The sequence below is a fragment of the Trachinotus anak genome, unplaced genomic scaffold (genome assembly GCF_046630095.1).
Source record: "Trachinotus anak isolate AG129_WGS33_773 ecotype Australia unplaced genomic scaffold, CSIRO_AGI_Tana_v1 ptg000021l, whole genome shotgun sequence".
NCBI lineage: Eukaryota > Metazoa > Chordata > Actinopteri > Carangiformes > Carangidae > Trachinotus > Trachinotus anak.
The window spans coordinates 6,083,669-6,099,190 of record NW_027273872.1 but is presented as its reverse complement, the minus strand read 5'-3'; the positions used below and the strand labels follow the sequence as shown (position 1 = coordinate 6,099,190).

General features: G+C 40.9%; 2 protein-coding genes across 4 annotated transcripts in view; one reads left to right on the top strand and one right to left on the bottom strand.

Moving 5' to 3' along the window:
• Positions 1-4: 4 nt before the first annotated feature.
• Positions 5-15,099, bottom strand: maea (macrophage erythroblast attacher, E3 ubiquitin ligase). Of its 3 annotated transcripts, none has more exons than XM_071506951.1 (9): positions 14,940-15,099; positions 10,726-10,908; positions 7,595-7,798; positions 5,871-5,993; positions 5,158-5,234; positions 4,850-4,958; positions 2,370-2,503; positions 1,534-1,729; positions 5-1,366 (listed from the first exon to the last, which is right to left on the bottom strand). In XM_071506951.1, the coding sequence occupies exons 1-9, from the start codon at positions 15,051-15,053 to the stop codon at positions 1,271-1,273; spliced, it is 1,236 nt and encodes a 411-aa protein (XP_071363052.1). In that variant the 5' UTR covers positions 15,054-15,099; the 3' UTR covers positions 5-1,270. The 3 variants fall into 3 exon arrangements, with proteins under 3 accessions (XP_071363052.1, XP_071363054.1, XP_071363053.1); XM_071506953.1 differs by lacking the exon at positions 14,940-15,099 and adding an exon at positions 14,465-14,608; XM_071506952.1 differs by lacking the exon at positions 14,940-15,099 and adding an exon at positions 13,912-14,052.
• LOC139637939 (C-terminal-binding protein 1) overlaps positions 14,098-15,522 on the top strand; it is a 29,578-nt gene continuing 28,153 nt past the window's right edge. Inside the window, exon 1 of the mRNA XM_071506949.1 lies at positions 14,098-14,245. The gene's annotated coding sequence lies outside the window, so the exon portion shown is untranslated. The remainder of the gene's footprint in view (positions 14,246-15,522) is intronic.

Sequence of the window (15,522 nt, the reverse complement as noted above, 5' to 3'; positions counted from 1 at the left end):
CATCTGCACAGTCCTTCACTTTATTATCATGTTCATTGTTGGAAAATAGTTAGGAAATTAAAACTATTTGCTTAAGGCTGAATGAACTAAAATCACCCAGGGTAAATATCCTAAGTTCACTGAAATGCACTCACTCTTTTCAATGAAGAAAAACAAGGGAAACTGGTTGGGTTGAGCTGAAAATGGCAAATCTCACACACAAAAACGGAAGACAATTTGTTCATTTAAAAAAAAACAAAAAAAAAAACATCAAAGATGGTTGTCTTGTCTGAATATTGTGTGAACTTCATTATGGTAGTAAATACACCATAATCAATATTACCAAGTTCGTGAAACTAACAGCTTCTTCAGAAATGATGTTAATCCTGAACAACCAGTTAACTTGAGGACACTGTGGGCTATATCAGATTAACAACAGCCAAGAACAGACTTGTTTAGTTCACACAGCAATCTTCATAGAAGGTTAATCTTTGTTGTCATTATGTGTCCCCAAAACCCCTGAATTTATACATGAGGATGATCAATTCCTATCTAGTATTTACATCTGAAAAGGATCAGCCCGATCAGGCTCCAGTTTCACAGCCAAGTAGGGGTGAAATGCAAAAAATGTTTAAAGGAGGCATTTAACACATATTCCCTAAACAACCCACCAAAAAACACATGGCTAGAAGACAACAGCATGCATCACAGAATAAGATGCTACTATGAGACCAGGCGGCCATGTTTGTTTAAAAAAAAAAAATGGCCCAAATCTCATGTGTTAATCTGGTTATTGAAGTGACTTCACACAGTCCTGCCACATGTTATTTCAGTAACAAAGGAACACGACTAGTAGAAAGGAAAAGGCAAAGTAACCTCAACAAGTTTTTATTTGTTGTAGTAAAATCAAACAACTACCTAGCAGTTTTTCACCCCGTCAGTCCTTTTCTCTAGTCTCTAATCTTCAGAGTGAAGGCCTGTAAGATAATGACAATGTTGATAGTCCATGTGCTTGAATGGATCAGATGAAACGACTTCTAGCCACATCTAAAACAGAGTCTGGAAGGAGAAGAGCCCAGTGTCTGTGTGATAAAATGGGATGGAGTGGGTGGAAAGGAGTCAATCATGTATTTGAAGAGGGCATTTTAGGGTCTTTGGGGTGTGTCTGTGGGGGGTAGAAGGGCACTGGATCACAGCTCCACAGGTGGCTCTCTGAGTAGGCCAGGTCACAGGTGAGGGATGACAGGCCGTATTCAATCATGTTAATCCTCAGACAGTGTTATCTGAGTGATCACATGATGTAGACCTTCTCAGCCTGAGAGAAGTTGAAGACTTCTTTGGTTCTGGGACACACCACTTTGTCATCTTGGCGGATGGACAGAAGGGACTGGAAGAGATGATAAGCAGAGGATGATAAATTACACAGAAAAACAATCATTACAGCTTTGTATGACTTTTTCTTGCTTCCATACAACATTTCAAAGTGATTCAACAAAGAAACAGCTTGACACAGTCCCTGTACTCTGGGCTGCAGCACACTTGCTGTGTACTCACGTTGTAGCCGTACACATATCCATTAGGAAGCATCATCGGAGGGTTGTTTTCGTTCATGACCTCCCCGGAGATCTTACAGACTAGTCTGGAGTTGGCACAGTGGGCCATAGGAAGTGGCTGGGCCAACTTGTTTAGGGATTTACTGCACACTGGGCAGTCTGGGTTCTTAGAGGTACCATCCTCCTTGTAGCACTGACTGGAATGGGCATAGAGGTTAAGGACCAAAATTATGTGGCTTTTAATGAACATATTCATCTATGATGTCACAGCAGATACTTTGATTTGACAGTGAAGAGCAGAGACAAGAAAAAAGGAAAAACAGATTGATAGAGACACCCTTTAACAGACCCAAACCCACTGTAGCCACATAGTAATATGCTACAAGGACACCCCCTTCATTTTAAATCCTGTCTCTTCCTTTATTCACAATAAAAGCTATCCATATTTCACATCCTTGGAGAGTTGAACCGAGGAGTTAAAATTTCAGAGACAAGACTAATACAACTTTCAGACAGTAAACCACTCAATCCACATTCATCCCCTTCACGAGACAGCTGTCCCCTTGCTTCACTGCCAGAAAAAACTCCAGTCTGCAGGGTTCTTTCAAACACTTCACTATCAAACCTGATAATTTTACTGAATTACAGTGAATAATTTTCAGTTTCACCCGTCTTTCTGTCTGCCCCACCCTGTCTTGATTGCCTGTGTGTGCTATTTCTCTCTCTCAGTGTTTAAACATCAGTGTGCTATGATTAATATCCATTCCTGGTAGCAATGCCAATTCACATGGCTGCATCCAACACTCTAAATATTGGAAATAGAGGAAGGTAGGATACGGTGTCTTGATGGCAGACAGACCAGCCTGTAGGGTGATAGTGAAGACAGAGTTGTTTCCAAGCTGGTGCAGTCTGTAGTTGTCATATCGGAACTGCTGGATCAGCATCTTCCAGCGGGCTGGATCCAAAAGATCCTGATGGAACAGTACAAACATGACACAAAATTTTTTTACACAAACAGACCCAGTAGTTACTATTTGTGAGAGTGCACGTACAGTGAGGTGCAGACCAGAGTGTTAGATAAGCACTGCAAATCCACACAAATGAAGCTGATAAAGAGGACACTAAGATATTCCTAAACAAACTATGTTTATTTCATAAAATATTTTTGAGAACACTGCCTTCAACACTATTTTGAAATGCGCAACATACTCCTGGAGTACATCATAATTCTCTTAATTGCATCCAAGTTTCCCTTATTGCATCTCAGCGTTTCCCCTACAAGAAACTAAAGAAGTGTTGACAGTGTTGTTACGCATCATGCTTCTGATTTCAGAACATGGTACACACACACACACACACACACACACACACACACACACACACACACACACACACACACACACACACACACACAGGAGCAACAACACGTCAGCTTGTTTGGCTCAGTGTAAACAAAGGCAGCATAAGGAGGGGTATTCTTAATGGCAATACAGTGGATTCTCTGTGTGAAAGGACCTTTTGTCTGTCCAACTGAAGAGGCAAGGGGAGAAGAAACAAGGAAACAAGTTTTTGGAGAAATGACTCATTATTCATCTGAACTGTCATCTCAGGTAACACCTGGTTCTGATGATATCAGCACATTATTGTATTCAGCTGGATGTTTTCAGCAAAGGATGGTCTTGTGTATCCTTATTCATTGCTCCTAAAAAAATCCCTCCTTGCTCTCAGAACAGAAATAAGACATTGGGCACAGCCTTAAAGTTGGAGGACCAAAATGATTATTATACAACATCAGTGTGTGCTGCCATGAAGGGTTAGTTTCCACGTTCCTCTGGAAATTTGAATCAAGGTGCTAGAAGGTTCCAGAGGTTTGTGGAAACAGGAAATAGCCTCATACACCATAATGATTAAGGAAACGTGGATGAGAATGTTTTGATAATAAGCATAGTATACTGGAGGAGAGCTGGGCAACCAGTTTTTACAATGTTTCACAGTACAAGCAAGTCCCGGGAAAAGGGTTTGTCAACCACAAGTGTGACTGGTACAACCTGTATAACGCATGAGCTTGAGTCCCGAAATGATTTCAAAGTTGACTCCTTAGTGCATCATGTGATTGGTTCAGACTTGAGACAAACAAAAGTAGCTAATTACAGACAAAGAGAGTCACATCAGTTTCTACTCTCTTTGGCAAATGAAACTTTTTCCCTCTGTGAAGACATCAATGTGGAGTACTATCAGCTCCACTGTCATCAGTGGCAACACATCAATACCGATCAGAACCTACACAATTAATTGTGTTATATTCATTATTACCATTTTTGGTGTTTTGTGTTTTAAGTACCCTACTTACTGCATCTGCCCTTTTACACATTAACTTCAATCACAGATGTTTGTTTTGAGCAAACTGTGATTAATAGCTCTCTGCTCAAACACATCTGAGCTGGTTGTTGAGTGTTTTCACTACAAAGACATCTTGCATGTATTATGTGAACAGAATTTTTAAATGAAGTTACAGTTAATTCCTTTCTATTCAGCTGTGTGCTATGGTGGCAACATTACTATTGAGTCTAATCTCATTAACATGTAGCCTCAAAGTGTTCACACTTAGGAAAGGGAGGACAGTCTACAATATTTCTTTCCAAAGATGAACTGACAACTGACAACAACAAAATAACTGTGATGATAAATTTAGCTATAACTGTGCCAGCCTACAAATATGTTGGCAGAAGACAGAGATGTCACATTGGTACAAGAAGCTGGCCAAAATGTTGTCACACTAGGCTGAGCCCATCTACTTTATTTGTGGAAAAAGCCAAATGCTTTGAGATAAATAATTGTTGGAATGATGCCATGGTACAACTTTTTCTCAAGATTTCAGTCTGGCAGTAAAAATTTAAAACAACAACACTGCTCCTGACAAAAGCTGCCAAAGGACAAGTCTAAAGCAGCACAGGGAACGGAGCTGATTTTTTTTAATAGACAAGAGAGGCCCTCTAGTGGCTGCTCTGTTTCTCTGCTTGATCTGTATAAAGTTCCACAGAAATTGTTTCGGTGTTGTGTCCTTTTTAATAAAAAGTTTGTGCCATTAACAAGTATCTGTTATGCTTATTATTTATCAACAGTTTGCACAACCATGTTGTTTGAAATCTATACACACAACTGAATTAAATTATACCAAAGAGCGAGTGGTCTGTTTCAGGTGTGTCAATGATGCTGACGTTTCCATGTGGTAGTAACGATGTGTGTGTGAAGGGGCTCTGACCAAATAAAATCTTAAACATGTACATATTTACAATGGTTAAGACCACAGGTGCTACCTTGTATGGGGAGATGTGTGTATCTGATGGGAAGGCCAGCATCCCCATCACCTGCCGAACCTCATCCAACTGTCCACCCTCTGCTTGGCTGAAGTGTTTCCTCGCATGTCTGACACAGACGAAGAGACACACGTGCACAGGATCAGTGGGTGATACACTGCATGGGTTAATGTTTCACTGGTTTCAGTAATAGTTCAAATGTAAAAATAGGGATGGTCGGTGTAAGGATTTAGAGTGAAAACAGTTCATGTGTAATGTCCATGTTTGCAATGATTGAAAACTGTGTGTGTGTGTGTTGTGGTTCTGACCTGACTGCATCCATGCGTTTGTTCTGTCTGATGAGCTCAATGAACTCCTGGATTCTCAGACTGAACTCAAGACAACTCTGCCAAAAAAAAGTTAAGTTAAGCTGTTTTTGTTTTTTTTTTCTTTTTTTACAGAAATAAAAATATATCCTACAACTGTAGCTGGTAGAGCTTGAACAATTCCTAGAGTTGAGCTAAAATCTGCCTTCAGTTGGCTGGTGTTCGTTTTCTCATCTTCTTGTGACCTGATTTGATTAGAAATTTATCAAATGCTCACAATCAAACAAACAAACAAACAAACAAAAAAGTAACCTTATTACCTTACAATTTTTGGCCATCTACCCACTACAATGTTGACTCTGGAAGTCACAGCTAACTCAGAAGATTATCATGCATTCCTGCAGGTCTGAACTCTACTTAGTACTTTCTACTTTAATAGGATAATCCCAGATTAACACTTTACCTTGCGACCACTGTCAGAAGGGCAAATTTTAACATGTCTGTCCCTCAGCACAGACATTGTTAGTGTTGATTATTGTCTAGAAAGAGCAATATCCAACATTCAAAACCAAAAGCATTTGTTCATATATTTCTGCCTGGTTCATATTCTTGACTTTTTTGTTTGTCATGGGCATCGCTTTTAAGTATCTGTCGAGGCCTCAAGTTAAACCTATTGGATTCATGCGCCTAAAATTTCTCCACAGTAAATGAACTACCTTCATCTTGCGGAGGCGAGACTTATTGTCATGGCACCAGGCTAAGCAGGTGGCTGTCTCCTGCCTCTCAAGAGACTCTTCCACCTCCTTAGCTGTGAGGAACATCTCAATGTTCACCAGATCCTAAAAACACAGGAGAGTGGATGTGTAAATGGAAAAGAAGGACACAAGAAACTAAAGACAACAAAAGTTAAGTACCGTATTTTCCGGACTATAAGGCGCACTTAAAAGCCTTAAATTTTCTCAAAAAACGACAGTGCGCTTTATAATCCGGAGCGCCTTATATATGGATTAATTCTGGTTGTGCTTACTGACCTCGAAGCAATTTTGTGTGGTACACGGCGCTCACGGCGCTCTGTCAAAATGTTTTAGTACGACTTTGGTAAACTACAAAGCCGCACTGCTTGCAGCATTACAGCTATCGTAGTCAGGAGCGTCGCGGAGTAATACATACTGTGCTTCACCATAATATTACAGTGTGTGTATGAGGACCTATAAGGAGTTATTGTGAATATGCTAACGTTTGATTTAGCGGTATCAGACTGTGTTTTTTTTACGTGTTACAACTGAACAATGTTGAGAGTTATTGTGAACGCGTTTAATAAATTTTGACTGACTTAACTGACTGTTTTGTTTCGCTTAATGCGCCTTATAGTCCGGTGCGCTTTACATATCAGAATCAGAATCAGAATCAGAATCAGTTTTATTGCCAAGTATGTTTTCACATACAAGGAATTTTTTCTGGTGATTGGTGCAATTGATCAGCAACAGTGGGGCTCTCTAGCCTTGTTGATGAGGCTAATAGCAGATGGGAAGAAGCTATTTTTGTGGCGAGAGGTTTTGGTCCTGAAGGACCGCAGCCTCCTGCCAGAGGGGAGTGTCTCAAAGAGTTTGTGTCCAGGGTGGGAGGAGTCAGCTACAATCTTCCCTGCACGCCTCAGAGTCCTTGAGGTGTACAGGTCCTGGAGGGACGGAAGATTGCAGCCAATCACCTTCTCAGCAGAGTGGATGATACGCTGCAGTCTGTTATTGTCCCTCTCCGTGGCAGCAGCGTACCAGATGGTGATGGAGGAGGTGAGGATGGACTCAATGATGGAGGTGTAGAAGTTCACCATCATAGTCCTTGGCAGGTTGAACTTCTTCAATTGCCTCAGGAAATACATCCTCTGCTGAGCTTTTTTGATGAGGGAGCTGATGTTTAGCTCCCATTTGAGATCCTGTGTGATGGTGGTTCCCAAGAAGCGAAAATGCTCCACGGTAGCCACGGGGGAGTCACACAGGGTGATGGGGGTGGGTGGGGCTGGGCTCTTCCTGAAGTCCACTATCATTTCCACTGTCTTCAGAGCGTTTAGCTCTAGGTTGTTCTGCCTGCACCAGGTCACCAGACGCTCAGTCTCCCACCTGTAGGCAGACTCATCGCCATCAGAGATGAGTCCAATGAGAGTGGTGTCGTCTGCAAACTTCAGGAGCTTGACAGACTCCTATGTATATGTATATGAAAAAAGTTCGAAAATAGACCATTCATTGACAGTGCGCCTTATAATCCAGTGCGCCCTATAGTGCGGAAAATACAGTACAGTAGTGGACAGAAGTTTAAACAACTGGAATTGATGAAGTAAGTTATCAAAAAGCCCAGTGTTTCACTTCAGGATGAAGTTTTCTTTTGGTTCTTGTCCTCTGAATGACTTTGAGACACCAGACAATAATGACACACAGACAGTTACCTCTATACCACTTTGCCTGGCCAGTTTAACAGCTGTGTTGTAGTAGCCGCAGCGCAGCAGATGCTCCACCATCATGCGGTCCATGCGTTTCTTCTTCCACAGGTTGACTGAGGCCGGCTGGTCGCTGCTGTGCTCCTTCAAGTGCTCGATACGACGCTTACACAGCTTGGCACTCTCGTCTTCTGCTTGGATTGACTCAGCAGCCTACAGGACACGCACATGCAGGCACACACACACAAACAACACCGAAATCAAGTTATTTACAAAAAGGTGAATGTGCTGTGTGTAAAACAGAAGTACAACTTCAAATTAAAGTGCATTCAATATCAGTATCAGTTATAACTGCACTATTTCAAAACCTGTGGCATTGTCGGATTCCCTAAATAATTCACCACATGCAATTTGAACAGGAAGAAGCCCAGATTTTTGTAAACCTTTTGTAATACAGCTGATCACTACAAACTGATATTGTAACCTGAACCTGGCTGCCCTCACACTGAAGCCAGACCACAGGACTAACAGCTGCTTCCTGTTCTGTGGATAAACTGTTATGTGGTGGAGGCCGGTTGGTTGTCATAACCATAAAGGATAAAGATCACACACATTCACAAATGGGCTCATATTGCTACGTTACAATTTATCTCACAAATATATGAATAGGGAAACCGTGGTGAAGAGTGTTGTATCATTCAGTGAATAACTGCATTCCTGGGTGCACTGTTCCATGCACTGACACTTGAGATTAGATTTATTTGAGAAACACTGCACAACACTGGCTTTGTTAAGCATGATCTCTGTGGTTTATTTTCCTTTTCTAACTAAACTCACATTTAGACTGTCAGATTGTAATCTTGACTTTTAAACTACTTCGCTCTACACCAGCTGGAGTATTTTAGTATGTGACCAGTATCTGCTGCTCAACATTTTAGCACAGAGGGAAAAAGACCTGCAGAGGTGTTTTTTTATTGCTTGTTTTTTGTCATTTTCACTTGTTGCAAAAACCAGTCAGGCAGCATTCCACTGCTGACAAACACAATTCACCAAGGCCACAGTCATGCCATTATAAAGAAACCACAGCCATAATAATGTGCTTTTGTCAACAGGGGCGAGTAATGTGGCTTTCAACAGTGGGCTCCAGCTGGGGGGAGATCTTGTTTATAGATCAGATACCGCCAGCAGTGTATACAGGGACTATGGTCAAAACTAGTGCTTGCATTTTTAACAGCTAATTACTGAGTAAGTTTAGGGTTTCCCACATTTACAGTATTTTATATCTAAGTGAAAGTCTTGCTCAGAACTTGTCAGTGGCTTACCATGTAAGACGCAGGTTTCTTTGGCCTTGTGCACACTAACACTAACAAGCACAAATGTTATATTTTCTGTTATATCTCCATTCACCAAAGGCCTGGTTTTGAAAATCACCTCCAAAGTGGTTACAGCTGAAAAAACTGGCATCAAAGTATAGTATTGACAGAGAAAACAGAGCTTAAACACACAACACATGACTGTTGTGATAAACCTTCCACTAACAAAGCTGGCATAGTTGTATGTGCTAGAAATGTTAAGCCAACTTTTAGGAACCTCTGATTATCTGTGTAATCACTTCTTTGCTCGAGAGCAGCCTAGGACTGTCTAGTATTTTTCTATCGATTAATCTACTTAATTATTAGTCAATTCATCTAAACAGTTAATTTTCCTCTAGAATATCTAATCTACACACACTCACACAGTCAAGCAACATAGAATAGGCCCAGATCCTGGCCTAAACATTTTCTCAAACATTTATTCAGCGTAAATTCTAAGGCAGCAGGCAGACGACTTTATGAGAGTATTTAGCAGCTACAAGGACAAACGATATTAAAAAGCTCTTCCTACTAATGAATAGACAACACGTACAATTGAAGTAATCTATCACATTTTGTGACTGATCTCACAGAGAGCCATTAAATAATAATAATCACAAAATAACACTTGTTAAACAAGGCTCATACTGAAGGGATTTGCTGTGATTTGCTCTTTCTCCTTCAGTCAGCCACTAACCAGCTGTAGGGACTTTATCCAGATCTTATTGATCCACCTGATACTATTACTGGTTCTTTATCAATACTTAAGAATTGAGGTTTTTAAATGATCATTTGTGAAAATGAATACATTCAGAAATAGATTAGAATTGATTGAATGTGTTTGTCTCAGCCAGTTGCTCAGTTTACACAACAAACCTCCACATTTAAAGACTGGTGATGAACTAAGATAATCAGTTAGACTCAAATACAGAGAGCTTTAGCTTTTCCTAACAATGCGCTTAACCAGAACGATGCTGTGTAAAAGATACAGCAGACAAAATAGTTGAAAATATCTGTTTTATAAATGCTTGTTGAACAGGTAGTTTGATAAAGTACTTGTTGGCCTTTTGGCCTTTTGCTTTTTATTGCACTGACAATAACGTAAAGTTTAGTTATAGTTTGTCTGGTTCTGTGTCCAGCGCAGCCTCTCTGCTGTTGTGTGTGAGTGAATGTGTGTGTGTGTGTGTGTGTGTGTGTGTGTGTGTATACACCGAGTATTCAGCCCCGCCTTGCCCAGAGAACAGAGGACAGAGAAGCAGTGTGACCACAATTGATAAAATTGAAAAGAAATATATGGTGGTTAATGTTTATATCGTGGCTGGCTGCTAGAAATAAATCAATGAATGGGAAACGATGCGTCAACTTCAAAAATTGATGTTGACGCATTTCATCGATTATGATGACTAATCGCAGACAACAGAAACAGAAATGACAGGATACGACGATGACAGAAACCCGTGTGAGCAGCTTTACTGGAACACAAAACACACAACCGCAAAGTCAGAGGTGGCAGACATTCAGTCTGCTAAGATGAGGCAGAGGATGTCAAAAGCCGTGTTTGTCTGTCTTATCTCTCCACTCATTTCTTAACTGAAGGTGGTGGTAGTGTTTCATTTTCTGGTTTGTCAAGTTTAACTGAAGTAAAACAGAAATAAGAGTCCAAATCAGTGTAGGGACGGACGTTTTGCCATAGAGAACTCACCAATTTAACTTACCAATGATTGTGTTTGTTTGTACTTGTGTGAGCGTACAGAAGTGCGCCTATGTGTGTGCATCTGTATCCCTCACCTTCCTCTTCAGGGCGCTGAGTTTCTCCACCACTCCATCCAGCAGTGACACCACGGAGTCAACCACTGGAAAGCTGCTCAGGGTCTTCTCCAGCTCTGCCACCACCATCGTCACGTGACTCGTCTCCCGGTCGATGTTCTTCTGAGCTGCTCTGAAGCGTTTGTTCAGAGTCTCGTAGGGGACCTGTGGAGACAATGCCGTTGGATATTTTTACCTCGGTTTATGAGGCATTCAGGCTTGGCAGTGGCACAGAGCAAACATGCAGCTCAGTACAATTTTACAAAGCGGCCTAACAGTTCAACACACCCATATGAAAATTACCTCTGGCTGATTTAGGTTTGTATTTCGGAAAAGACAGAAATTTGTTTAGATAGCTGAGCTGTAATGGACCTTGCACATATTCTTCCATATTTAGAGGGTTATTTCATAAAAAAATAAGTAATTTGCATAGATATCCTATCTTGGAGGGACTAAACAGACCAGAGAACAAACAAGCCTAATTTTTTTCCCCTGCTGTTAATGTTTCTTCCAAAGATATCACAGACAGAGGAATGAGCTTAATATTACAAGCAGGGCGCTCTATGATGTGAACTATCGCCCAGCAGCCTAACTTCACAACATTTCTGCAGCCAGCTGAGTCCAAGAACTCCTCAACAAGATGAATGAAAGAAAATGAAGCAGGGAGCAGATGTTCGGTGCCCTCTTCTTTAGACTGCAACAATCCTGTCTTTCTTGCTGCTACTATGTACAGAGTAATTGAACATTGCTATGTTCAATTTCAAACAGTATTTTGTTTCTAAGACTGTGCATTTCCAGTAAATCCCTAAGTCGCACTGTACCAACTTAATATGTATACTACCTTGAATCAACACAATCCATTTAATCCTAACAAATTCCTCTTTAAGATTTCCCTAACACTTGCTATGAGAAAGTCTTTACAACCTTTTCAGTTTATGACCTAAACTACAGTATGTTAAGAAGAAAAACTTCATTTTATATTATTTTTCAATATAACAAGTCAAAAATAGGGCTTTTACAATTTGCTTTAGTAATGTAGATAATAATCTGGTAATATATGATGGTGATATCAACTAAAATCAGTTAATTATTGCAATCTGTGCATGATCTTTTCAGAATAACCAGCCACAACACATTCAAAAACCTCACCCAGACCAGAGAGGCCTGTACAAACATAATGCAAGTGTAAAGAATGTGTCCTCCACTGGCATGTAGCTATTGTTTGCATATCTTAGTGATTGTGATACATAAAGCAGAATGAAAACACAATTTAATAAATGCAAGAAAAAGGTATTCATAAACCACACCCTCAGAGAATTTTTTAAAACTACATTCAACAAGATCTTGAGATTATTGTCTCTGATAAAACAGCACACTCTTCTTCTCCCTTGTATTACAACACAAGATGGCTTCGCAGACACCTGTGCACTAACTTCATGTGACCATTGTGGTTCCTTCTCTGATGTGTTGCATTAAAAAACTATTAGAGAGCTTTAATCCATTGAGATTTTTTTTCCTCTTTTAAATTAGAGCCGCGTTCTTTTCTCAGATCACTAAGACTGGAGAGAGAAAGATTATTAAAGTGTGCCATGTGGCATGATAGAGTAAACAGTGGTGTTGCTAGGCTGGTATTCGGGGAATTCAACTCTAATTTTGTAGAATTAAAAGGCCAGAATGGGACCCTATGATTCAGATATTTAATTGTACCACAGAACAGTTTTGCATGCACTAGTAAATATTCATTATTGTCCTGCTGGCAGAACAGAGGGCTTATTCTGCTCAAGAATGTGTATAGCCTCTGTATGAGTGTGGAAAGATGGAAAAGACATTGCCTTTACGTCAGTCTCTCCAGCATTTATTTTCCCTGATGGCTACATCAATATCAGGGTTTGCCACAGACACGTTCAACTGGCCAGTGTTTGACCAACAAATGTTGAGTTTTTGGTGACACACTTGGCCAAATATCAACAAATTAACTGTGGGTCATGAAATGAAGGGGTTAGGAGCTGGATAGATGGTGATTATTACAGAAAGATGGAGATAAAGCCAAATTAACTTGTTACACGCTCATAGAATTTCTGGTGTATGCAAACAGGTGGGGCTGAGCGATACAGTGATATAGACCTCAAAACCACAGGGGGAGGTCAGCTGGTAGACTGGCGTGCACTAATCCAACTTATTTTCTCCTAATTTGATTTCAATACCTCATCTCAGGGTATCTGCCAATACAGCATGCAACACTGAAGCAGCTAGATATCTCTGGATGGATCAGGCCATTTCAGAATTCTAATAATTATTTAAATCAATTTCCAGAAAATTCACTATATCCTGATATTGATGGCAAACACCATGGCATAAGATTCATAATCTATATTCCCCACATCAGCAAAAGAGCAACAACATGTGAAGCTTATTTTAAAATGTGTAATAAATTTACCCCACAAAGATTTTTCCTTCAACTTCAACAGCTCTGGTATGAAAATATGCATTGTGAGAAAATAATCAAAATACTAATAATCATTACATGACTCAGGTAATTCACAATAAGTCTGAATGATAATTAGGCTCACCTTGAAATACAGACACAATATCTTTTCAGCATTACAATGACAATGGACTGTCATGGGCCTGTGCTTTTTGCAGTTAGGCAGATGACTAACAACCCACTGGCTAAAATGGTACATTAAATGACAATACATGAATATTAGAGTTACCATTTCCCTTAAGAATGCTGATGCTAAACCTTACACTGATCTGACTGAGAAAAAAAACATCCTCAAGGACATAATATCCAACATTTACTGTGTTTTGTTGGCAATGCAGATTAGCAGCTTCCTCAGTGTCTGGTTCAAGCAACACTACAATTCTGCTCAATATAGCTCCAAATGTAATCAACACTGCTCTCCCCCAGCTGTAGACTCCCATTTGATGCCAATTATAACCATCACTCATGCCTTAAAATGGTGCCCATCATGTATCATCATCCTTACTGCAGCATCCAAGCAAAGCAAAGACAGACACAACCCCCCCCTAAAACCACGGCCGTGCTTTCTGATCACAGAGACATCTTAACATCGCCATCAACCCTAAACGCCACCTTATATTCATCATGGCAACATCACACCCATTAGTTACCCCCACAAAAGCTGTCAATACATCGCTACTCACAGCCGTGCTCAATATGACGACGCTTTCCTCCTCCCTGAGGCGGCCGAGCACAGGAAGCAGCCCGGACCCGTTTCAGCTCGTCTCTTTCAGCGGCGGTGTCGCAGTAACGTTGTGTGCAATGGTGGAACAGTACGTGTGTGCGGCGGCGGCGGCGGGCTGTGATTTCTCTCGCTAGCCATTTTGAAGAGCACAGAGGCGGCACCGATCCGATGACACTGCGCTAACTCACAGGGCTGCTTCTCTCTCTCTCTCTCTCTCTCGTAGCGTTACGGGCTCTCCCCGTCCAGCGATTCCCACCGACCCATCTTCCAGCCTGCTCGACGTTACGCGTTTGGTAGGCAGGCTAATTCGTGTTTAACGACGATAAACGACCGAGAGCCACAGCTAGCAAGCAAGCTAGCTAGCTAGCTAGCAAGCAAACAGGCCATTCACGTCTGCATGGTATTTCATTGACGGCGTGCCTGGTTGATGAAGGGAATGGCACCCATGTTGGTTCATGTTCTGTCAGTGTTGTTTTGTTGTAACGCTTTTATCAACCTGTAGCTGAATTTACCTGCCAACACGGCCGAGCGTCTGTAGCCAACCTCAACGGTCAACGGTAGATTCACCAACCGGTCAGCAGTTACACTGATGCAGCGTTGGCTCGGCAACTGACATGTCATAACTACCACCTTGTCAAAAACAACAGGCTTAAACTTGAGCTAACATTTCCGAGGGCCTCGACAGTTTCAACGCCGATAACAAAGAGCCCATTAAGGCAGCGAAGAAGCCAGCTAACTAGCCTCCAGACATTGTTACTGTCGAGCTCCTCAATCTTCGCTGCCGTTTGTCAAACACTGATAGTTACTGGACGATGCTACCTGGCTAAGCTAGTCCAGCTAACGTTAGCCTCCTTGTCAAGTTCGCTGCCCTCGCAATTTAATGAACTACTAATCCCCCTTTTCCAAACAACACCACACGCATCGTGTATTTCAGCATCACGGGAGTCGTTAGCCTGTCGATACATGCCAGTTTCCGTTTTTGTTTACCTTCAGGGTGGGATATTCTTGGACTTTGAGAGCCATGGACAGTTGAGATGCTGTCTCTTGCACCGCCATCTTGGTTTTGTGGTTTTCTTGTGGTTGTTTGTGTTTTTTTTCCATCAACTCAGAATGGCCTTACTACCCCACTACCGCCCCCTGGTGGGACGGTGTCAGCCCTGCAGGGTGTGTGTGTGTGTGTGTGTGTGTGTGTGTGTGTGTGTGTGTGTGGAGGGGTGCTTTGTGTAACATTTTTCAGATGCTTTTCTTATCTGAAGTGTATTTGTTGATTTAAGATGAGATACATGTTGTTTACATGTAATTGTTTACAATCTCACCACAATTTCCATTCAGTAGCTGTTCAAGATAAAGCTATTATTATTTTCATTATCAATTACATTTTTTTTAAAATTAATTGACACATAATTTTGTCTGTAAAATGTCAGGAAAATATATTTTTTTAAATGCCTGCTATTATTTTCCACAGTTTTCAAATGTATTTTTGAAAACAGTCCAAAATCCAAAGATATTCAGTTTACAATGATATTATTATTATCATGATGATGATTTAGGAAATAAACAACCTAATAAG

What these genes read in the sequence shown, in the direction of transcription:
- maea (XM_071506951.1), bottom strand. Translation starts at nt 15,053, where the DNA reads ATGGAAAAAAAACACAAACAACCACAAGAAAACCACAAAACCAAGATG. An exon ending in AAACGCATGGATGCAGTCAG is followed by an intron (nt 4,959 to 5,157) that starts GTCAGAACCACA and finishes CGTCTGTGTCAG; the next exon opens with ACATGCGAGGAAACACTTCA. An exon ending in GATATGTGTACGGCTACAAC is followed by an intron (nt 1,367 to 1,533) that starts GTGAGTACACAG and finishes CATCTCTTCCAG; the next exon opens with TCCCTTCTGTCCATCCGCCA.